Source organism: Cetorhinus maximus, chromosome 21 (genome assembly GCF_964194155.1).
Source record: "Cetorhinus maximus chromosome 21, sCetMax3.hap1.1, whole genome shotgun sequence".
NCBI lineage: Eukaryota > Metazoa > Chordata > Chondrichthyes > Lamniformes > Cetorhinidae > Cetorhinus > Cetorhinus maximus.
Window position 1 is genome coordinate 80,519,391 of NC_135899.1, and position 25,016 is coordinate 80,544,406.

The following is a 25,016-nucleotide window of genomic DNA, read 5'->3' on the forward strand; positions in this document are numbered from 1 at the left end:
TTCATTGGTTGGTAAGTAACTGCTAGTTTGAACTACCTATTCTAAGTTGATTTCAGATTAAAGGTGACTACTGGGACCCAGGATCAGAGGCCTAACACTTCAGCTTCAACTCAGCAGAGAGAGCAAGTTCTAATTGACACGTTAGAAACACCTGACCTACCTACCTAATCCTATTTACCAGCGCTTGGCCCATAGCCTTGAATGTTATGACATGCCAAGTGCTCATCCAGGTACTTTTTAAAGGCAACCCACCTGCACCACCCTCCCAGGCAACGCATTCCAGACCTTCAACACCCTCTTGATTAAAAACGTTTTTCCTCACATCCCCCCTAAACCTCCTGAACCTCACCTTGAACTTGTGTCCCCTTGTGACTGACCCTTCAACTAAGGGGAACAGCTGCTTCCTATCTACCCTGTCCATGCTTCTCATAATCTTGTATACCTCGATCAGGTTGCCCTTCAGTCTTCTCTGCTCCAACGAAAACAACCCAAGTCTATCCAACCTCTCTTCATAACTTAAATGTTTCAACCCAGGCAACATCCTGGTGAAGACAAAAAACTACTGCGGATGCTGGAAATCCAAAACAAAAACAGAATTATCTGGAAAAACTCAGCAGGTCGGGCAGCATCGGCGGAAAAGAAAAGAGTTGACATTTCGAGTCCTCATGACCCTTCGGCAGAACTGAACATCCTGGTGAATCTCCCCTGCACCCCCTCCAGTTCAGTCACATCCTTCCTATAATGTGGCGACCAGAACTGCACACAGTACTCCAGCTGTGGCCTCACCAAGGTTCTATACAACTCTGTTAGGGGGAAATTAAAAATGCTAAAAGAGAATACAGTAAGAATTCACTGAAAAACCCTTAAAATTTCCAGGCAGACATGGCTGCTAAACATATTAAGAGTTAAAGATTACCAGATGAACATTGCACAGCCTTAAGAGTCAGACTGGAGACAAAAGTATGACATAAATTAGATTGTGTACTCCCCACTCACATAGGGAAGGGGCAGGTGGTTTTAGCTTAGATATGAGAAGATGAACAATGGACAAAGAGAGGGCTTTGATGAAACACAAACAGTCTGGAGTTGTAAGAACCAAGGGCTTTGCGTAGGTGTTTTAATTCTGATTGGATAATATCATTACGTATACATCCTTTAGAATTATTGGTTAGCAAAATCACATGTTTATGAACTCAATAGGATAGGGATCACATGAAACCAGTGTGTTGGTTACAGATTGGGTGTATTCAAATGTACTCAAATGAGTTATGATAAGAAAAGGTACAAAAGTAGTGACATGTAATCAATCAGGGAGCCGGGCCTTCATTCTTAGGAATGATTGTGGCTCCCTTGCATATGCTTGAATAGAACTGGTTAAAAGGAAGCCTGAGTCTCTGTATTCGTTGCGGGATTGGAGAGTGTCACAACCCTCTTCAACTCCAACATGACCTCCCTACTTTTGTAATCTATGCCTCAATTGATAAAGGCAAGTGTCCCATATGCTTTTTTCACCACCCCACTAATGTGCCCCTCCGCCTTCAGAGATCTATGGACACAGACGCCAAGGTCCCTTTGTTCCTCAGAACTTCCTAGTGTCATGCCGTTCATTGAATACTTCCTTGTCAAATTACTCCTTCCAAAGTGTATCACCTCACACTTATTAGGGTTAAATCCATCTGCCACTTATCTGCCCATTTGACCATCCTGTCTATATCTTCCTCTAGCCCAAGACACTCAACCTCACTGTTAACCATCCGGCCAATCTTTGTGTCATCCGCAAACTTACTAATCCTACCCCCTACCTAGTCATCTATGTCGTTTATATAAATGATGAATAATAGGGGACCCAGCACAGATCCCTGTGGTACGCCACTGGACAAAACGGCTTCCAGTCACGAAAGCATCCTTCTGTCGTCACCCTCTGTCTCCTGCAACTAAGCCAATTTTGTATCAACATTATCAAATTACCCTGTATCCCAGGTGCATTTGCCTTCTTTATAAGTCTCCCATGTGGGACCTTGTCAAAGGCTTTGCTGAAATCCACATAAACTACATCAACTGCACTACCCTCATCTACACACCTGGTCACCTCCTCAAGATTGGGAGAAATGAGTTCGAATTAATAGGACATTGACACCAGTACTGGGGAAAGAGGGAGCTATTCTGTTCGGATGGGCCCTACTTGAATCAAGCTGGGACCAGTGTCCTGGCGAATCGCATAACTAGGGTTGCAGATAGGGCTTTAAACTAAGTAGTGGGGGAGAGGGTTCAGTTGCATAGAAATATGGAAATATAAAAAATCAAAGTTTAAGGAGAGGGTAAGAATGCAGGTTAGTGACGAGGCTGATTGTTACCAAAAAGTGAAAGGAAGGGACAGTGTGTGTGAATGCCATATTGCACCAAAGAATCATAAGAGTAGAGAAAATTGACAATATGGCTAACTTAAAGGCTTTGTATCTGAATGTCTGTAGCATTCAGAATAAAACTAATGAGTTAACAGCACAAATAGAGATGAATAGGTATGATTTGGTGGCGATTACTGAGATGTGGTTACAAGGAGAACAGGTATGGGAGTTGAATATCCAAGGGTACTCAGTGTTTCGGAAGGATAGGCAGGAAGGAAAAGGAGGTGATGTAGATTTGTTAGTAAAGGAAGAGATCAGTGCTATAGTGAGGAATGATATAGGCAAGACTCAGAGCAATACGTAGAGTCAGTCTGGGTAGAAATAAGAAATAGCAAGGGAAAGAAGTCCCTGGTGGGAGTAATCTATAGGTCCCCAAACAGTAGTTCAGCAGTAGGGCACAGTATAAACCAGGAAATACTGGGGGCATGTAAGAAAGGCACGGCAATAATCATGGGTGATTTTAATATGCATATAGACTGGACTAATCATATTGGCAAGGGTAGCCTCGAGGGAGAGTTTATAGAGTGTATGAGAGATTGTTTCTTGGAGCAATATGTTGTGGAGCCAACCAGGGAGCAGACTATTCTAGATTTGGTTTTGTATAATGAGATGGGATTAATTAATGATCTCAAAGTAAAGGATCCTCTTGGGAAGAGTGATCATATCTTGATAGAATTTCAAGTTCAGTTTGAGAGCGAGAAACTTGGTCCCGCACTAATGTTCTGGAGTTAAACAAAGGTAACTACATAGGCATGAAGGCAGATTTGGCCCTAGTGGACTGGGCAGGAAGACTACAAGGTAGGACAGTTAATGAACAGTGGCAGATATTTAAGGAGATATTCAATTCCTCCCAAGTAAAATATATTCCAAAGAGGGGGAAAAAGCATCCATGGCTAAGCAAGGAAGTTAAATATAACATAAAGGCAAAAAGTAAGGCATACCAAATTGCAAAGGTCAGTGACAGGCTGGAAGATTGGGAAACTTTTAAAGATCAACAAAGGGTTACTAAAAAAATAATAAAAAGAGCAAAGGTAAATTATGAAAGAAAACTAGGGCAAAATGTAAAAACTGATAGCAAAAGCTTCTACAAGTATATAAAGGGAAAGTAGAGCAGCTAAAGTGAATGTTGGTCCCTTGGAGAATGAGACTGGGGAGTTAATAGTGGGGAACACAGAAATGGCAGAGACACTTAATCAATATTTTGCCTCAGTTTTCACGGAGGACACTAGTACCACCCCAATAGTAACAGGTAGAGCAGAGGGTATAGAGAAGGAGGAACTTAGAACAATTGCCATCACTGGAGAAAAAGTACTGAAAAAACTATTGGGATTAAAGAGTGACAAGTCCCCAGGACCTGATGGCCTACATCCCAGGGTCTTGAAGGAAGTGGCAGCGGAGATAGCGGATGCATTGGTAATAATACTCCAAAATTCCCTGGATTCTCCAAAGGTTCCAGTGGCTTGGAAAAGTGCTAATATAACACCCTTATTCAAAAAGTGGGGGAGACAGAAAGTAGGAAACTATTGACCAGTTAGTTTAACATCTGTTGTTGGGAAATTGTTGGAATCCGTTAATAAGGAAGTAGTGATGGGGCATTTGGAAAGTCAAAATGCAATCCATCAGAGTCAGCATGGTTTTATGAAGAGTAAATCATGTTTGACTAATTTGCTAGAGTTCTTTGAAGATGTGACAAGCAAAGTGGATATTAGAGATTCTATAGATGTAGTATATCTGGACTTCCAGAAGGCCTTTGATAAGGTGCCGCACAAAAGGTTAATACACAAGATAAGATCGCACGGAGTTAGGGGTAATATATTTGCTTGGATAGAGGATTGGCTAACCAACAGAAAGCAGAGAGTCGGGATACATGGGTCTTTTTCTAGATAGCAAGCTGTAACTGGTGGGGTGCCACAGGGTTCGGTCCTTGGGCCCCAACTTTTTACAATCTATATTGATGACTTGGATTCAGGGATAGAAGGTACTATGGCTAAATTTGCAGATGACACCAAAATAGGTGGGAAATTAAGTTGTAATGAAGAAATAAGAAACTTAGAAATGGATATGGGCAGGTTAGGCGAATGGGCCAAAATTTGGCAGATGGAGTTTAACGTGGATAACTGAGGTTATCCATTTTGGTCGGAAGAATAAAAAGACGACTTATTATTTAAGTGGAGAGAAACTTCAGAATGCTTCAGTGCAGAGGGATCTGGGTGTCGTCGTGCATGAATCGCTGAAAGCTAGTATACAGGTACAGCAGGTAATAAGGAAGCAAATGGGATTTTGGCATTTATTGCTAAAGGAATAGAGTATAAAAATAGGGAGGTGTTGTTGCAACTGTCCAAGGCATTGGTGAGACCGCACCTGGAGTACTGTGCACAGTTTTGGTCCCCTTACTTGACGAAGGATGTAGTTGCATTGGAGGCAGTTCAGAGGATGTTCACTAGATTGATTCCAGATATGCAGGGCTTGTCTTATGAGGAGAGAGTGAGCAGTTTAGGCCTATACTCACTAGAGTTTAGAAGGATGAGAGGAGATCTAAATGAGGTATATAAGATGCTAAAGGAGATAGACAAAGTAGACGAGCGGATGTTTCCCCTTGTGGGGCATTCTAGAATGAGAGGCCATAGTTTTAGGCTAAGGGGTGGTAGATTTAAATCAGAGATGAGGAGGAATTACTTTTCTCAAAGGTTCGTGAATCTGTGGAATTCACGACCTCAGAGTGCAGTGGATGCCGGGACGCTGAATAAATTTGAGGAGATAGACAGATTTTTAATTAATAATGGGTTGAAAGTTTATGGGGAGACGGCGGGAAATTGGAGTTGAGGCCGAAATGAGATCAGCCTTGATCGTATTGAATGGCAGGGCAGGCTCGAGGGACTGAATTGCCTACTCCTGTTCCTAGATCTTATGTTCTCAAGTGTACGGTGGAGGGAGGGGGCAGGTGGTGCAGAATGTGGGAGACCAGCCAGAAAATTGTTGAAATAATCAAGTCTACAGGTAATGAAGGCATGAATGAAGGATTTCAGCAGCACACGAGCTGAGATGCTGCGAAGTTAGACAATGTAATTGAGGTGAAGTAGGCAATCTTATTTAGGGTGCAAATATGAGATAAGATACATCTTGGGTTCAAATATGACATTGAGGTTGAAAACAAATTGATTTAACCTCAGACTGTTGCCAGGGAGAGGATGGATCATTCACTAGGGAACACAGTTTGGAGCGGGGACTGAAAATGATGTCTCCAGTCTTCTCAACATTTATTTGGGAGAAAATACCTGCAAATGGTATGTTAGCCTTTATTGCTAAGGGTGTGGAGTATGAGAATAAATAAATATTGCTGCAATTATATAGAGCTTTGATGAGACCACACCTTGAATACTGTGTTTTGCTTTGGTTTCCTTCCAAAGGAAGGTTAGGCTACACTTAGAAGGGTAAATAGGTAGAACATTAAGGCCTTAAAATTGGAGTATGCAATATTAGTGTGCAGCTGCTCTGTGAGTTTATGCAACATTCCAAAAATCCTTTTCTGTATTTAAATGAATGCAATAACCCTTTGATTAAAATAAATGAACAAAGGAATTGTGTAATCTTTTAAAAGTTTAACTGCAAGGCTTACTATTTGTGTAGTCTTGCTTTAACAAGAATTTACCTATAATGAGGATCCATTGTTTCATCTCACTATATTACATTAGGTGCCTCTTGGGAATGAAGTAGGAAGGACTCTGTGTTGAAATCAAAGTAGCATATTATTGGACATATAAAGTAAGTTAGTGAATTATGGATGAAAAGTTTGTTATATATCAGTCATAAATGTTTCTAATTACTTCCATTACAAAAGGCAATACAGTGCTTCATTCTTGTTTGGAACAAACAAAACTTGTACAGTACATTAATCATGATCTGAAAGAGAAAGATTGGTTAATATTTTGTGTAACTGTATCAGAACTTTCACATTGCTAACAAGGTGGAGTTTCTAAAGTGTTCTCAATTTCCAGGTATAATATTAGATCCCGGAGAAGTGGCAGAAGCAGGTGTTTGCACCATTTCTGCTAGGCTTTTTCTAATCTTCTGAATGTTTAGTGGGATATTGGGAAAGTCCCTGCTGAAATTCTACACCAACCTATCTTGCTGTTTTGGCTTCTGGTGAACCTGCTGTGCATTTTTGATCTTATTTCAGTGCACAGCAATTTATGTTTTTTGTTTATATCCCTATTTTAGTTATTATTAGTGGCGGTGTGAGTGTGACATGAATCATGATCAACATGTAGCACAAAGTTACTGCTTTAATGTGAAAAAGCAGGATTTGAATTGAATCATTAAAGTTACCACACAAGATCATTTGGTCTCTTATTTCTCTGTCAATTATAGTTAGACAAATTGATTGATTCCTGAGATGAGGGTTGTCCCCTGAAGAGAAATTGAGTAGTATAGGTCTATATTCACTGGAGTTTAGAAGACTGAGTGGTGATCTCATTGAAACATTTTTAGAGGGTTTGACAGGATAAATGCTGCAAGACAGTTTCCCCTGGCTGGAGATTTTAGAACTAGGGGTCATAGTCATTTGTTGGTCGGTCAGCCATGTAGGACTGAGATAGTGAGAAATTTCTTCATTTCAAGGGTTGTGAACCTTTGGAATTCTCTACACCAGAGGGGTGTGGATGCTTAAAAAATGAGTAAGTTCAAGTCTCAGATTTTTAGACTCCAGAGGAATCAAGGAATAATGGGGGTTGGTGGGAAAATGAAGTTGACATTGACAATCAGTCATGATCTCATTGAAATTTGGAACAGGCTTGAAGGGCCTTATGGTTCACTCTTGCTCCTATTTCTTTTGCTTTTGTTTTCTTACTGGGTGACCAGGGTTATTCGCTCATGACTCCAGTCAGGAATATGTGCATATGTATGCAGCAGGGCTAAAATAAGAGCCATACCGCCACAAGGAACCTTATAGAGCACACCATCGGCCTCCTCAAGTAACTCTTCTGGACCACTATGGAGGAGCTCTGCAATATTCAACTGAGTGGGCACCAGGATTTGTGGTAGTATGCTGCATGCGGCACAACCTGGCCGAAGGAACAGTTCTAACTCCACTTAATGAGGTGAGAAGCGGAGGAGGTGGAAGTGCAAGAGGAAATAGAGGAAGAGGAAGGGAGGCTGAAAAATAGACTAGCCCTTTCTGCCTGGATTCCATGTGATTAAATTATTTATGAGCGATATAAGTAATTGAAACAACACTTTCTCAATGACCAACAGCCCCACACTCTACTTTTCCTCTATCACTAACCATCAATCGCAACCTCTTTCTGACAATCATATCGGTTCCTCCCTCCATTCAATGCAGAAATAAAAACCACCACCAAATGGAAATTCAAATTGATCAATTCACTCATTAAATAATGCGTAAAAAGTAAGTTAATTACCCTTGTGCATTCCCTTAGTGCCTGTATTCCATCTACCTTTTTTTTAGTGCTACTATTAGGTACTTACCCAGTGACTGCAGCATAGGAGGTGGATTGCTGCTGATCCTCAATTGAGGAAATTGCAGATGGTTTTGGAGGACAACCTTGAGCAGCTCTGGGCCTAGGGAGCCTGGCTTCAGACTGCTCGTTCTTGGCTGGGGCTGCAACGCTTTGGAATGCTTAGCTAACAAGCAACAGCAAGGACACTGATGGATGGAGTGGGGGAGGGGATCAGGAAGGCTTCTTGTACCATTTGCTAATTGGATGTGGGTGTTGCTGACAAGACCTGCATTTATTTCCCATCCCTAATTGTCCTTGAGAAGATGGTGGTGAGTCGCCTTCTAGAGTTGCTACATCCACAGTGCTGTTGGGGAGGGAGCTCCAGGATTTTTATCTAGCGACTATGAAGGAACAGCCATATAGTTTTGCCGGCCAACGTTGCACTGTCGGTGTAGGTGGCAACCCACACCACTGACTGCCCAATGAATTGCTGTAAGTCAATGTAGCGCTGCATGGCAAATGAATTTCTCCAGTTTATTTGTCTTCAAAATGCAACTTGTACATTTTTTTGCCCTTTTGCTTTAAACTATAATTTGCACATCAAAATAGCAGTTTTATTAAATAGTTTCTTGTCTTTAAATAATTTTGAAAAAGCAACTGAACAGAAAACTGGAAGCTAGCAGTTAGTATTCTTTCAGTACAGTTAATTGATGCTGAAGCATCCTGAAAAATTGTTAGCTCTGAGTAGAAATATAAATTCCAAGCCCAGGCTTGGGGATAGGCTGAAGCTTTCAATAAAAACTTGAGTAAAGACACTAAAAGCCTCAAAAGAAAATTAATTGGTTGAAAAAAGAGACATGCTATTGAAGTGTCTTCAGGACTTGTTGACCCTTCTGCAGCTATTCCTGTTTGACTTCTTTGCAACAACTCTTTCCTTCTGCCATTAACACGATGCAGTTCCATGCCTTGTGGTGAATATTTACACTGACCTATGACTACATTTTTCTAGGTTTCTAATTGAATGTCACATTCCTTTAAGTATTTGTTTCACATGTATTCCCAAAGAAAGGCACGGCTGAGAGAGGTTAATGTCTCATCCAATTCACTGTGCCATATAACAAGCACAAAAATATTTAACAGTATTCTGCCCAGGTTACGTTGGAGAACTGGTATAACTTGAGCAGAATCCTGCCTGGTATGTTTTGAGTTTATTGTATCTTTCAGATCTTTTGTGCGTCCCTTCTAAGCTAGTTTAACACATTTTATTAGGAAACTACATGCCCATTTAAAAAATTTTACACAACCTGTACATATTTAATTGTTTAATTTCACCTGCTTGTAGTTGTTCCCACCTGTAGATTTTGCTTGGATTCTTCTGTAGTTTTGACTACCTCATCAGGTATTAGCCCAACCATTAGCTGTCATCTGCAAATTTGACCAACTGCATTGCTTTTCTGAATTCAGATTCTTTATATAGTTGGGAAGTGTGGGGCCCTAGCACCAATCCTGGGGCAATTCATTACGTGCAGCTTCAGCTGGAGTATAATGTCCAATTCTGGCACCACAGATTTGGGAAGCAATGAAAGCTTTGAAGCAGGTGAAGAGATTTACTAGAATGGTTCCAAGGGTGAAGGATCACAGTTACATGGAGAAGCTGGGGTGATTGTTTTTAGAACAGAGAAGATTAAGAGGAGATTTGATAGTGTTTAAAATCATGAAGAATTTGAATGGAATAAATAAAGAGAAACTGTTTCAAATGGTTAAAGGATATGAGAGGGTGCAGATTTCAGGTGATTGGCAAAAGAACCAGAGTCAAAATGAGGAAATTTTTTTTACACAATGAGTGGGAAGGATTTGAAATGCAATGTCTGATAGAGTAGTGTAAACAGATTTAATAATTTTCAAAAGGGAATTGGATATATATTAAGGAGAAAATATTGCAGGTTTATAGGGAAACAACAGAGCAGTGGGACTAGGGACTAACTGGATCACTCTTCGAAAGAGCCAGCGCAGATTTGATGGGCCAATGGCAGCCTCCTGTGCTGTACTGTTCTGTAATCTTTCAGTCCTTTTTCTTGTCCTAGCTGGCTGTTGAATGCAGCTTTGGGAAACTATTTGCCCGTTGTGCAAGATGCATGTCAGTGCCACTAGAGCTGTGTTTGTATAAACATGACTTTGTGCTGGTTATGTTGACACATTGCAACACTTCAATGTTTACCACTGTCTTTTTCCTAAGACTATTTATATGCCATTTATTAATTTTTCCTATATATGCCAATGATAAATTCTAAGGGCTGCATCTTCATCTCATCAAGAGGTCCTGGACACTAAAAAGATAAAGAAATTCTTTGGCTAATGTTATGATCCTTGGCCAGAATCCCTAGGTCGTTGGTGAGATCCAGTTAGGAACCAATAACGTTTTGTTTAAAGCGGACAAAGTTCGAGGTTCAAGACACTTGCTCAATGCAGAAAGCCACAAGGATCCACGGGTTTTGAACAAACAAAAATAGAAAGATTAGAAAGTTAGAAAGATAAAACAATTTATAATATCTATCTTATACTCTTAAACAGTCAGGGTTAATATAAGGTACATATCAATTAACAGGCGAACTGTGATCGAACACAGCACACAATAAATGCCAAGTTCTATGCAGATTCCATGGATTTCTTAACAACCCACCCAGATGTTCATAACACTGAGTCCACCAATCTCTCAAAAGCTTCATCTCTCTCACGAGGGTTTCCAAGCTTCACCTTTGAAGTTCTTGCCTTGGAATTCTCTCCAAAAATCGCTCCAAATCGGAAGGCGTCAATGATGGCCCACCTCGCAGGGTTTCAATCTCTCCTCCTGATCTTCCATTCCCCCTGAATTCCCAAAAGCGACTTTTGGAGAGAATTCCAAGGCAAGAACTTCAAAGGTGAAGATTGGAAACCCTCATGAGAGAGATGAAGTTTCAGTGAGGTTAGTTGACTCAGTGTTACGAACATCTGGGTGGGCTGTCGACTCAAACATCAATTTACAAGCACAGTTTCAGCTCTTTGGCCATGCCGAGCAGCACACCACTGCTCCAAAGGGGTACCTTTTCCCCAGCAGCCCTCTTCAATTGTCTGGGCTTCTCACGAGCCCTCTTTCCTTAAAGTCTGCTCCCCGCAGCCTTTCTCTAACATGGAGCCTGTTTCTCTCCTTTTCTTTTAATTGAACTTAACTGAGGCCTGTTCCTGTCCCCTGTCTTTGCCCCCTAACTTGGGACCTCTCTCTCTCCCCCTCCCTTGTCCCCTTCCTGGGACCTCTCCCAGTTCTCCTGACTGGGATTCTTGCTGGCTATGGCACACTGCACCCGGTCACGTGACCCGGGTTTTTGTGCCCTCTTTTCTCTTTGTGTGCAGGACCTGTCCTGGGCCTGAAGAACATAAAGTATGTCGAACTGCATATATGCAACCCGCTCCCAGCCTGTGCAGAAAGTCCAAGATCTGAAGACTGTCAGGACTTGGGGTTTCCGACCTCCAAACTGAACACAAAGGTATGTCTGAGTTTCAAAACGCTAGTAACGAAGGTTCTCAGTACAATCAGATTCAAATGTTTGCAAGCCAGCTGTCTTGCCCCATTATTTAATAACATGGGAGCTATAGTGATAGACAACAGCAACTTGTATTTATTTGGCACCGTTAATGTAATAAAACATCCCAAAACACTTTTTACAGAAGCATTATAAAACAAAATATGACGCCTAGCCACATAAGGAGATATTAGGGCAGATGACCAAAAGCTTGTTCAAAGAGTTTTTAGGTTTTGAGAAGTGTCCTAAAGCAGGGAAGCAAATTTGATCAACTGGCCTTGCTTTTATGAATTCAGATTGTTTACATAGTTGGGAAATATGGGGTCCCAGCACCAATTCTGGAGCAAATCATTAAGTGCTGCTTCAGCTCAAGTTTGGTGTCAAATTCTGGCACAACAGGTTGGGAAAGCAATGAAAGCTTTGGAGCAGGTAAAGAGATTTACTAGAATGGCTCCAAGGGTGAGCAATCACAGTTACATGGAGAAGCTGGGGTGGTTGTTCTTAGAACAGAGAAGATTAAGAGATTTGATAGAGCTGTTTAAAATCATGAAGAGTTTGAATAGAATATATAAAGAGAAACTTTTCAAATGGCTAAAGGATTAATAACAAAAGGGCACATTTAAGATGATTGACAAAAGAACCAGAGGCAGAATAAGGAAAAACTTTTTTAACACAGTAAGTAGGAAGGATTTGAAATGGAGATATTTCGGAAGGGAATTCCAGACCTTAGAGCCTAGGTAGATGAAGGCATGGCCATCATTTGTGGAGCAATTAAAATCGGGAATGCTCAAGAGGCCAGAATTAGAAGAGCACAGATATCTCGAGGGTTCTTTCTAGGGCTGGAGGAGATTATAAAGATAGGAGGAGCAAGGCTTTGGAGGGATTTGAAAGCAAGGATGAGCATTTTAAAATTGACACGTTGTTTAACAATGTAGGTCAAGCAGAAAGGTGATGGGTGACATTTGGTGCGTGTTAGGAAATGGGAAGCAGAGTTTAGGACGGCCTCAGGTTTAGAGGGTGGAATGTGGGAGGCTGGCCAGGAGTGCGTTGTAATAGTTCATCTGATCGTAGAAAATTGATAGCTATTATTGGCGATATACTCTTCAAGTGCTTAAATTGTGCCACGGGTTGCATTCGTTATTTATAATCAAGCAGCAGCAGGCCATCTTTTTAAAAAGCATACGCACATCCCCTTTGAATACTATAGCTAGAAACATTGTGTAAGTACAATCAGAACAATCATTTCTGAGACTAGATTTCAATCTAGATTTTATTAATTGAATTTTAAATTCTACCAGATGCCATGGTGGAATTTGAACCCGTGTCCCCAGAACATTAGCCTGAGCCTCTGGATTACTAGTCCAGTGACATTACCACTGTGTCACCATCTCCCCCTTGACCCAGTCTTATTTTCCAATTCTTTATTTCCTTTTCTCACCTTGCTTGACATTGAATTCACCCCCTTTCTAACTCCTGACTGTTTGTTTATTTCTCAATCCCTTAATCTCATTGGTTAAGGAGATACCCTATTTATATTGTTTTTCACCAAGGTCCCAGATGCCTTATTACCTACACCATGCCATAATCAGCTTGCTATTACAGCAACTTGTGGGCAACATTTTTTAAAACCTAAACTTGCAGATACAAATCTAACTAATGGACCATTCTAATGTTTCCAGAAAGTCCCAGTATAATTTACCCAGCAGAATATCCAAGCAAAAAAAATCAGAGAACACAAAGCTGACAACCACCAAGTCTTCCTTTAAATTGTTCCAGACTTTAAAGAATTTGATATTCCTCCGAGCAAATGAATGTTTATCCAGTTCCAGACCCTTCATGCCCCTGACACACACCTCTGTTATGCTTAACACCCAAGCTTAGTGAAAGAGGCAGGTTCAGGTGCTTCTAAGAGGTCAGAAGAATATTGTCACATCAGGTGCATTATACTTTCGCTAGCTTGAACAACAAAACACAGGACTGTAATTAATTCTACAACAGATGTAATACATTTTTATCAGAACTGCGATTGACATTTTAAAACTAAAGTATTTGAAAACACGAGCTTGTTACATTATTTGACAGCCATGGTATCTACTTCACTTTTCCAATAAATACTGTAGGTAGAACCCTAAGGCGTTCAAATTAGAATACTGTCACAGCCTTATTGGCATGACAATATTGTGACATTCAAGATTGAAATTTAGCTTCTGTGGATTACAAAACAGTATCTTGTCTCCAGAGAGGACCCTCTTTCTGATATTGACTCAATGTTTGTCAAACCAGATAAATAAAACCCCATGAACACTTTCATTCTGAAACAAAATGCAAATTTGCCTTTCAGACACAAAAGGCTAATGAAACCACAGGTGGAAGAAGAATCCAACTGTTTAATGGGATAACCACAATACCTTATTTGGACCATGACTCAACCCTGTTGTGAGGTCACATAATACAGTGGCCATCTTTAATCCCTGCTCACAGATATTAACAGAACTTCAAACCGACATTTGAGAAAAACATCTTCAGAGGCTTCAAGACTGACTTCCCTCGGGGAGAAAGAGTGTCTTGCGAAGAGCTAGTCGCCACTGCAGCCAGCTAAGTGGCCTAAGTATAGTCCTTAGTTCTGATGAAGAGCCATACGGACTCGAAACGTTAATTGTATTCCTCTCCGCAGATGCCGTCAGACCCGCTGAGTTTTTCCAGCTATTTTTGTTTTTGTTGGCCTAGGTATATGCCTGCAATACCTTGCAAGAGGAACAAGGACTTTCTCCTTTATCCTGTTCCCCCATCAAGTTCATCTGAGTGCTCAACCTCTGGCAGATCTACTACAAGAGCCTTCACAGCCATGGAGGAATCCCTGCTTTTCAAGATCTTTACTTCCAGCCAGAACATCAGCTCAACCAAGAAACCTTGGGCTTGCAATGAAATTCAATTTTTATAATTACTGTTTAACCTTGACTGTACCTAGTTTGTGTGTGTGATAGTGTGGGTGAGTTGTGTGAGTGAGAAATCAAGCTATCATTTAACTTTCAGGGCAAGTACGAGAGAGAAATAAACTAACCACCTTCATTTATAATACACAAAAGCTTGCTGTGGTGTATTTAAATTGACTCGATCAATCAAGGGTAGGAAATTACACACATCCACATACAAATATATTTGATCATTGACAATTTTAATTGTTACCTTTTATTGCCCGTGACAGTACAATATTAGTATACAGTTGCCCAGTGTAATTTTGCAAAATTTATTTTCTAGCATTTTAATAGAAGCAGTAATTCATTGGTTAAAATAAATGAGTAAAAGGAGTTCCAAATGATCTCAATTTCGAGGCATAACATCAGATCCTGGAGAAATGATGGAAACAGCTATTTGCACCATTTCTGCTAACCTTCTGAATGTTTAGTGGGATATTGCAGAAATTTTATCCCGATTTATTTGCTGTTTTTTTTTTGGTGAACTCGCTGTGCATTTTTTGACTTTATTTCAGTGCGCATTGATTTTTTTCTTTTTCTCCCTATTTTAATCATTATTCGTGGCAATGTGAGTGTGACATAAATCATGATCAACTGAACTGCATAAAATTGCTGCTTTAATGCAGATACTTGTCAGAATTTTTGGAATTCTCTGCCCCAGAAGGCCGTGCATCATTATGCTTCTCCATCAACTCCTTGGCAATCCCTTCCTGGATCTCATTGCCTCTGAAGGTGGTGGAAACAGAAACAATCAATGATTTCAAAAGGAAATAAGGCAATAAGGAGAATAAACATGAAAGACTATGAGAATAGAGAGGAGGAATGGGACTGACTGGTCCACAGAAAGCTGGCATGAACTTGATGGGCTGAATGTGCCATTATGATTCAAACTCAAACTTCTTCGATGTCCTGAAATAGTTATTCACACAATATACCTCCCCCTAGTTGCAGGGATGGGTGGGATTTTGATAGAGTAGGTAGGGAGAAATTGTTTCCAATGACAGCAGATTCAAGAGCCAAAGCAAATCAGATAATTGGCAAAAAAAGCCAGAGGGACCAAGAAGAGAAATCTTATTATGCTGCATGTTGTTATGATCTGGATTGCACTGCCTGAAAGGATGGTCGAAGCAGGCTCAGTAGCAACTTTCAAAAGGGAATAGGACATTTACATGAGTTGGAGAAGTTTGATCAGGTAATGGAGTAGATATATACGGACTTTAGGAAGCATTTGGCAAAGTACTACATAGGAAGCTTGTGAAGATGGAAGCCCATGGAATTAATAGGTAAGTGGTGGTCTGGATGTGAATTGGCTTAGTGACAGGGAACAGGGGATGGTGGTGGATGGATGTTTTTCAGTGTGGGAGTGGTTTGCAGATGACCTGAAATTTAGCAAAGTAACAAGTGGTGAGTGTAATTGCAGACTTCAGGATGCCACATGCAGGATGGTGAAATGGACAGAAGCAGGGCAGATGGAGATTAGTGTGGAGAAGTATGAAGTGATGCACTTTGGGAGAACTAATATGGAAAAACGATATATGAAACGCAGCATGATTTTGAAAATATGGATGAGCAGAGAGACCTTGATATCCATATACATTAAACCTTAAAAGGTGCCAAGGCGAGTAGATAAGGTGGCTAAAAAAGCATTTAAATTACTTATAAATAGAGACATAGATTGTAAACACAAAGAAATCGCCCTTGATAAGTTACTGGTTAGTCCTCATCTTGAATATTGTGGCAGTTCAGCATACCACATTTTAGCCTTAGAGCATAGAAGATGTTTACCAGGATGTTACATGGGATGACTGCAGTTAAGAGCCGAGGTTGGAAAAGTTAGGGCTGTTTTTGTAACAGAGAAGGTTAAGAGGTCACACTGTAGGTGAGAACAGCAAGTTAAAAAGTGACATAGACTAAATGGACAGAATTTAGTAGAGCCTGCCTGAACGGGCATGCTGGTGGGGCATGGGGAGCAGGAGAATGGCAAAAATACCTGCATCGGATCTCAGTGTTCAGAAAACTGTCCCCAATTAAGTTGACGGGAAGAATTTTAATTGGTAAAAACAAAAAGCTAAAAGCTACTGTTCTGCCGAAGGGCCATGAAGGCTCGAAACGTTAACTGATTTCTTCTCCGCCGATGCTGCCAGACTTGCTGAGTTTTTCCAGGTAATTCTGTTTTTGTTTTAGAATTTTAATTGGGTTCCTTAATGAGCCACTTGACACCAATTATCCCTGGGCCCACTGGAACTTAGTGATGAGATTTATGACACTCGCATGGCTCTGCCATGCATCCCGAAGGCTGCCTAGCAAACCCTAACCTGGCGGGGGGGTGCAGCAGTGGTGACCCTCGTTGACAGGCACTCAGTACCTGCTCAAGGGATGGGGGAGGGGAGATGTTAGCGAGCAGGACTTTGTAGAAATTATTGGGCTAAGTTAGCCTTTCTCATTTCTCATGCCTAGGCCTATGCCGGGTGGCCTGTCCTGCTTCATTGTTATTCAACTTTTCCGTACTGGTTTTGATCTAACGGAGTGTCTTGCAATGCCATTTTTGAGAGCAGTTTAGAGTGAGCCACATTTCTACAGGTCTGGAGTCACACATGGCCAGACGGGTAAGAACAGTAGATTTGCTTCCCTAAAAAGAAATTGGTGGACAAGATGGGTTAACGTCAGTTCAGTAGTTTCATGGTCTTCTTGCTGAAATTAGCTTTATGTTTCATTGAATTTAAATTGCCCTAGCTGCCATGATGCGATTTGAATTCTTGTCTCCAGAGCATTAGTCCAGACCTCTGCATTACTGTTCCAGTAATGATACCAGTATGCTACTGTTCCCATATCAATACAACAAAAACACTGTGGATTCTGAAACACATAGTAGTTAAACTTGAATTTGTATGTTTCAGGTGATGAAAATCCGGAAAGTTCTGAATCGGCTAGAAAAACCTCATGGGCTTTACCCCAACTATCTGAGCCCTGTTACTGGTCACTGGGGGCAGCGTAAGTAGCAGTACAAGTTCGCCAGCACTGTCTTTCACTTCCATGATTTAATCTCCAAGTTTTATCTGTTGACTACTCAGCAACATTTCTTGCATAGAGACTATTTTGCTGAGATTGTAGCTGACTGAGAATTGCTGTATTTAAAGAATGAAATATAATAATGATGAAATATAGCAATACAAGTGTGGAATTTAACTTCAGGAGAGTTTTGGGTATTTGAGGGAGAGGTGAGTTGGGATTTCATCTGGTACTCCAGAAATGAGATTGGATTATTTTTTTCTCCTGGAGCTCCTTAACATGCTGCGGATGCACTTTCTGTACAGAATGGATGGAAGTGAGTTGGAAACAGCTTCTGGCATATGGAAAATTGAGTGACTCATTTGCTTTCCATCAGCATAGGAAGGTCTCACGGAGGAGAAACTGGGCTCCAGGGCAAGGAAGACCTATGTGGTCCCAGAGGAACGCTTCTGCTCTTCTTGTAAATTTATCAGTTTTCTTCGGGGAAAATCTGACTTGATTTAAATTGCTAGGAAAGCCACAGCAGGTCAGGGTGGAGTTAAAATTTCAGTCAAGCACCCACTGTTTATTTACACAAGGACCTCTCTGGTTTTGTGGAAGGAAGAGGAGGAGTTTAGCTGCCCATCCAGAAGCCCACATAAAACAAAAGAATTTGGGCAGCTTGACATTGGATAAGTAGTCATCTGGGTGATTTCAATAACCACCTTCCCTGGTTTCCCTCAGATGGATCGGGATAAATTCATCCTCTCTCTGTTTGCTAATTGTAAACCAAATTCAAATTGACTAAAGTTATCAACGTTTAGTTTAGTTTTAACCTGAAGGCGCTGTTGGTTTATGAACCAGTATTGCACATTGTACACCAGAATATATAATGTATATACTCATATAAAAGTCAACCCCATGATTTTCAGCCTAAAAAAGTGTTCATTCCATAAACCTCGTGTTGAAGTTGACCCTAGTTTTTCAGGGATCAGAGCCCAAAAAATCCAGAACCAAAGTATAATCCTGGAGATGTTAATGATTCAATTTCGTTGTAAATATATACAGTAAATACTAATGAAAATGAGTACTGGTAAGTAAAGCTTAAAACATTCATATATTTGTTGTGTTTTATTCAAATTAGTGAGCTGATTATGAATGATAATTAATATGAATGTTTTAGTATTGTTTCCATGTGAGTCTTTCTTGAATTTCACTTCAGCCTAAGTGAAGCAAGCATGTCAACCTCAAAAACATTACCTGTGTAAAAGTCAACCCTGTGAGTTTTGGCCTAAAAAATTGGTCTTTTACACTCTTACGGTACTGAAGTTAGACAACGTAACCAGGCAATTTGGCCCAACTGCTCCAAATTGGCATTAACCCTGCACATGAGCAAGTAGTCATTAACACAGTTATTTGCCCTTTTCTATATTCTTTTTGCCTCTTTTTTTCCTTCACTTATCCAATCTAATTTTGAACGCTGACTTAGAAACAATTTTAACCCCCTCTGACCGGTGGCGATGGGGCAGCAAACGAGTTAATATTAACTGTGAAAACTTACCACCCTATTACTGCCCACTACCGGCTTAATTGGGTCCTTTTTTACCCAACCAAAGTGTTTGCTAGACTTGGGTGGAAGCCTGTTAACAAATGCAGACTGGTACTATGACATCATTTATACCCCAGTGGCATGTTAACCACCAACTATGTGGGGAGCCCCCATGGGCACTCTGCTGAATGAAACCTGGGCTGTGGTAACAAGAGCTCTGTAAGGCAAGTATTAAACTTTTTTGTGTAGGGTCAAAGGTGCTGCTCTGGAGTCCACAAGAAAAAGCCATGCCTCTGCTGCCCTGGATACTCCTCTCTCCCCATTCCTATATTCAAGACTCTATTATACTCAGTATCGCCCCAGCAACTTATCTGAGTGCTGGGAGGTGTCTTCTGGGCCACCTGATCTTCAACAGTTGGCTATCTATTTCCACCCATTTCAGGCGAGGAGCTGCCAGAAAAATGTAAAGTAGGCTCAGTTAAAATAGCCCAAAACTCAAATTGATGACATTAGGCTTGCATGATGCTCAGCCTGTAGAGAATCCACTCCCAGTTGGAGTCATACCTAGCATAAAGGAAGATGGTTGTGATTGTTGGATATCAATCATCTCAGTTCCAGGACATCAATGCAAGAGTTCTTTAGGGTATTGTCCTAGGCCCAACCATCTTCAGCTGCTTCATCATTGACCTTCCTTCCATCATAAGGTCAGAAGTGGAGATATGCGCTGATGATTGCACAATACTCAGCACCATTCGCAACTCCTCAGATGCTGAAGCAGTCTATGTCCATAATATGATTGAATTTTACATTCAGTTTGAGGGAGAGAAGAGTGGATTCAAGACTATGTTTTTAAACTTAAATAAGGTCCTAACAAATTTGATTGAATTTTTTGGGGAGGTGACCAGCTGTGTAGATGAGGGTAGTGCAGTTGATGTAGTTTATATGGATTTCAGCAAAGCCTTTGACAAGGTCCCATGGGAGACTTATAAATAAGGCAAATGCACATGGGATACAGGGTAATTTGATAAGGTGGATTCAAAATTGGCTTAGCTGTAGGAGACAGAGGGTGATGACAGAAGGATGCTTTAGTGACTGGAAACCTGTGTCTAGTGGCGTTTCCACAGGGATTTGTGCTGGGTCCTCTATTATTTATCATTTATATAAACGACATAGATGACTAAGTGGGGGGTGTAGGATTAGTAAGTTTGCAGATGACACAAAGATTGGCTAGATGGTCAATATATGTCTTGGGCTACAGGAAGATATAGACGGGATGGTCAAATGGGCAGATAAGTGGCAGATGGAATTTAACCCTGAAAAGTGTGAGGTGATACACTTTGGAAAGAGTAATTTGACAAGGAAGTATTCAATGAACGGCATGACGCTAGGAAGTTCTGAGGAACAAAGGGACCTTGGCGTGTGTGTCCATAGATCTTTGAAGGCGGAGGGGCATGTTAGTGGGGTGGTGAAAAAGGCATATGGGACACTTGCCTTTATCAATCGAGGCATAGATTACAAAAGTAGGGAGGTCATGTTGGAGTTGTATAGAACCTTGGTGAGGCCACAGCTGGAGTACTGTGTGCAGTTCTGGTCACCACATTATAGGAAGGATGTGATTGCACTGGAGGGGGTGCAGAGGAGATTCACCAGGATGTTGCCTGGGATGAAACATTTAAGTTATGAAGAGAGGTTAGATAGACTTGGGTTGTTTTTGTTGGAGCAGAGAAGACTGAGGGGCAACCTAATCGAGGTGTACAGGATTATGAGGGGCATGGACAGGGTGGCTAGTGAGCAGCTGTTCCCCTTAGTTGAAGGGTGAGTCGCAAGAGGACACGAGTTCAAGGTGAGGGGCAGGAGGTTTAGGGGGGATGTGAGGAAAAACTATTTTACCCAGAGGGTGGTGACGGTCTGGAATGTGCTGCCTGGGAGGGTGGTGGAGGCAGGTTGCCTCACATCCTTTAAAAAGTACCTGGATGAGCACTTGGCACGTCATAACATTCAAGGCTATGGGCCAAGTGCTGGTAAATGGGATTAGGTAGGTAGGTCAGGTGTTTCTCATGGGTCGGTGCAGACTCGATGGGCCAAAGGGCCCCTTCTGAACTGTGATTCTGTGAAGGGCACTTATGAGGGCATGGAAGCAGAGCTAGCTAAAGTGAATTGGCAAATTAGGTTAAGGGATAGGCCAATAGAGATGCAGTGGCAAACATTTAAGGGAATATTTCAGAATACCCAGAATAGATACATTCCAACGAGTAAGAAAAAGTCCAAGAGATGGACACACCATCTGTGGTTAACTAGAAATGTTAAAGATAGTATCAAACTTAAAGAAAAAGAACATAATTGTGCAAAGATAGGTGGAAGGTCAGAAGATTGGGCAGAGTATAAGGAAGAGCAAAGGATGACTAAAAGGTTAATAAGGAGAGAAAAATTAGCCAGAACCATAAAAACACTTGGTAAGAGTATCTATAAATATTTAAAGAAGAAACAAGTTAGCAAAGTGAGTGTTGGTCCTATAGAAGAGTGAATCTGGAGAATTGATAATGGAAAACAAAGGAATGGCAGATGAATTGACCAGGTATTTTGCATCAGTCTTCATTATAGAGGATACAAATAACATCTCAGAAGCAGCTATAAATTAGGAAATGGAAGGGAGGGAGGAACTCGGGGTAAATTACATTCACCAGAGAAGTGGTACTGGGTAAATTGTTGAAGCTGCGGTCTGACAAGTGCCTGGATCCTGATGGACTTCATCCTAGGGTCTTAAAAGAAGTGGCTAGTGTGATAGTTGATGCATTGGTTTTAATCTTCCGAAATTCCCTAGATTTGGAGGAGGTCCCATTAGATTGGAAGTCAGCAAATGTAACTCCATTATTCAAAAAGTGAGGGAGGCAGAAAGCAGGAAACTACCGACCAGTTAGCTTAACATCTGTCATAGGGAAAATGTTAGAATCTATTATTAAAGAAGCAATATCGGGGCACTTGGATAAGTTCAAGGTAATCAGGCAGAGTCAACATGGTTTTGTGAAAGGGAAATCATGTTTAACTAACTTTTTGGAGTTCTTTGAAGGAGTAACATGTGCTGTGGATTAAAGGGAACTGGTGGATGTACTGTCTTTAGATATCCAGGAGTGCTACTTCAAAGGTTATTGCGTAAAATAAAAGCTGATGGTAAAGGGGTAACATATTGGCATGGATGAAAGATTGGCTGGCTAACAGGAAGCAGTTAATAGGCATAAATGGATCTTTTTCAGGTTGGCAAGATGTAACGAGTGGTGTGCCGCAGGAATCAGTGTTGGGACCTCAACTGTTTACATTTTATATAAATGACTTGGATGAAGGGATGGATGGGATGGTTGCCAAATTTGCTGATGACATAAAAGATAGATAGGAAAGTAATTTGTGAAGAAGACATAACGAGGCTACAAAAAAGATGTAGATAGGTTAAGTGAGTGGGCAAAGATCTGGCAAATGGAGTTTAATGTGGGAAAATGTAAAATTGTCCATTTTGGCAGGAAGAATAAAAGAAGCATGTTATCTAACTGGTGAGGGATTGCAGAGATCTGAGATGCAGAGAGATCTGGGTGTCTTAGTGCATGAATCGCAAAAGGCTAGAATGCAGGTACAGCAAGTAATTAGGAAAGCTGACAAAATGTTATCACTTATGAGGGGAATTGAATACTAAAATAGGGAGGTTATACTTCAGTTATACAGAGCACTAGTAAGACCACATCTGTATTGGCCGTGTTATTTAAGGAAAGATGTAGTTGCATTGGAAGCAGTTTAGAGAAGGTTTACCAGACTAATAACTGGAATGGGCGGAGAATCTAGAACTAGGGGCCACTATTTAAAAATAACCATCTCCAACAAGAGAGAATCTAACCATTGCCTCTTGACATTCAGTGGTACTACCATCGCCGAATCCAACATCCTGGGGTTACCATCGACCAGAAACTGAACTGGACTAGCCATGTAAATACTGTGGCTACAAAAGCAGGTCAGAGGCTAGGAATTCTGCAGCGAATAACTCACCTCCTGACTCCCCAAAGCCTGTCCAACATCTACAAGGCACAAGTCAGGGGTCTGATGGAATACTCTCCACTTGCCTGGATGAGTGCAGCTCCCACGACACTCAAGAAGCTTGACACCATCCAGGACAAAGCAGCCCCCTTGATTGGCACCCCTTCCGCCACAAACATTTGCTCCCTCCACTGCCAACACACAGGAGCAGCAGTGTGTACCATCTACGAGATGCACTGCAGGAATTCATCAAGGCTCCTTAGACAGCACCTTCCAAACCCATGACCACTATCATCTGGAAGGACAAGGGCAGCAGACACATGGGAACACCACCACCTGGAAGTTCCACTCCAAGCCACTCAACATCCTAACTTGGAAATATATCGGCATTCCTTCACTGTCGCTGAATCAAAAGCCTGGAACTCCTTCCCTAAAAGCACTGTGGGTGTACCTATACCACATGGACTGCAGCAGTTCAAGAAGGCAGCTCACCACCACCTCCTCAAGGGCAATTAAGCATGGGCAATAAATGCTGGTCTAACCAGTGATGTGCACATCCCATGAATGAATTTTTAAAAAAGTTAAAATCCCTCTACCAGTCTTAACCACTAACTTTGGAAGAGAATCCCACAGAGTTATACCTCTCTGCATGAAGACTTTTATCTTGCTCTAAATCTCTGCAAAGTTTATCAGAATTAATTGTAAATGTTTTCAGACATGCCAGGCTTTTGTAAATCTCACTTTTGTAATATACTAGTACTTACTCTGCTATTATAATTGCATGGGCTTTCACTATATGTAAAAGATGTTTGGATTTGGTAGTTCCATGGTATGCTCTCCCATTGATGCTCTGTATCCTTTAGAATATCATGCTTATTTGCATGTCCATTGAAGAATCTATTGGTGCAAATGACATGTAAAGCAATTACTAATATACTGAGACTGTATGGAAAATAGAATGGAATCTTAGCTAATTGTGGCTAAAGATTGCTATAGCACACTGGGAGCAACAGTTAGGTAGCAAAGTGTTGACTGTTTGCTAACTTCCTTTGCCTTTAAGTCCTGCGTTTCAAGAATGTTGACCACTACAGGATTTGTCATTGACAACCAAAAGATGGGCAAAAGCATGGCAAGGAAGAATTTTAAGAGCTCACAATTTTATTGAGACTGACAAACCTTCCAATGAAATAGAACAGGGTGAGACAGACTGTTGGTACTCATTGGGAGGAAACTTCAAAATATGTCTCTTGTGCAGTGTGGAGGGAAGTGGCACGGGCACTGAATCCCAAATCTATCACCCACTAAATTGCAATCACAACAGCAAGAAGTCCAATGAATTGAATCGGCAAATAAGGTAACGCACTGACCTTTCTCCTCCCACCACTACCACCACCCCCCACCATCCCAGTAACTCGACTATGCACAGTATGTGTTACCATCTTCCCATAGCATTTCCTTACAAGTACAATCTTAAAACCACTTTATCCACTTTAACAGGATCCTACCATCAGCTGTCATACCCCAGCTGGGCGACAGCCCTCAATTGCCAGCATTAAGCTAATTTCATAAATTGTGTTGCATATTAGTGCTCGATGGACAGGAATGAAGAACCCGATCATTAAAAGATCTCATCCTCCATGAGAAGCAAGCTATGGAGCTGATGAATAAGCATCTTGATCTTGCCATAGGAGATGGCGAGGATAGAGTTAGTTCCACTGGCAGGTTAGTAACTCCACACTTCCAAACAGCAACCCAATGAAATACCGATAGACAAAACCTTCCATTAGAGGACTAATGGTAATTCATAGCTTCTTTTCATTTTTTATATAGGTCCGTCACTGCAACTAGCAATGAGGAAGAAGTTGAAGATGGAGGAGGAGAGCCAGAATTTCTTTCTCACAGACTGTGAAAATGCTGAAGGCATGGATAATGATAAATGGACAAGGAAGTCAAGGCAAAGGCCACCCATGATTCACAGGATGAAGATTCTCCTGTGTTCATCTGCCACAAACCTCTTGATCTCACCTGCTATGTTTGTTGAATTTTCACTGCTATACTCCAACTCAAAA

The 25,016-nt window shown here is 41.1% G+C and overlaps 1 protein-coding gene across 1 annotated transcript in view; it reads left to right on the plus strand.

Annotated features, from left to right (window-relative positions):
- LOC144696047 (mannosyl-oligosaccharide 1,2-alpha-mannosidase IA-like) overlaps nt 1–25,016 on the plus strand; it is a 142,164-nt gene that overhangs the window by 80,870 nt on the left and 36,278 nt on the right. Inside the window, exon 7 of the mRNA XM_078567252.1 lies at nt 17,291–17,384. Coding sequence (XP_078423378.1) covers nt 17,291–17,384 — 94 coding nt within the window. The remainder of the gene's footprint in view (nt 1–17,290; nt 17,385–25,016) is intronic.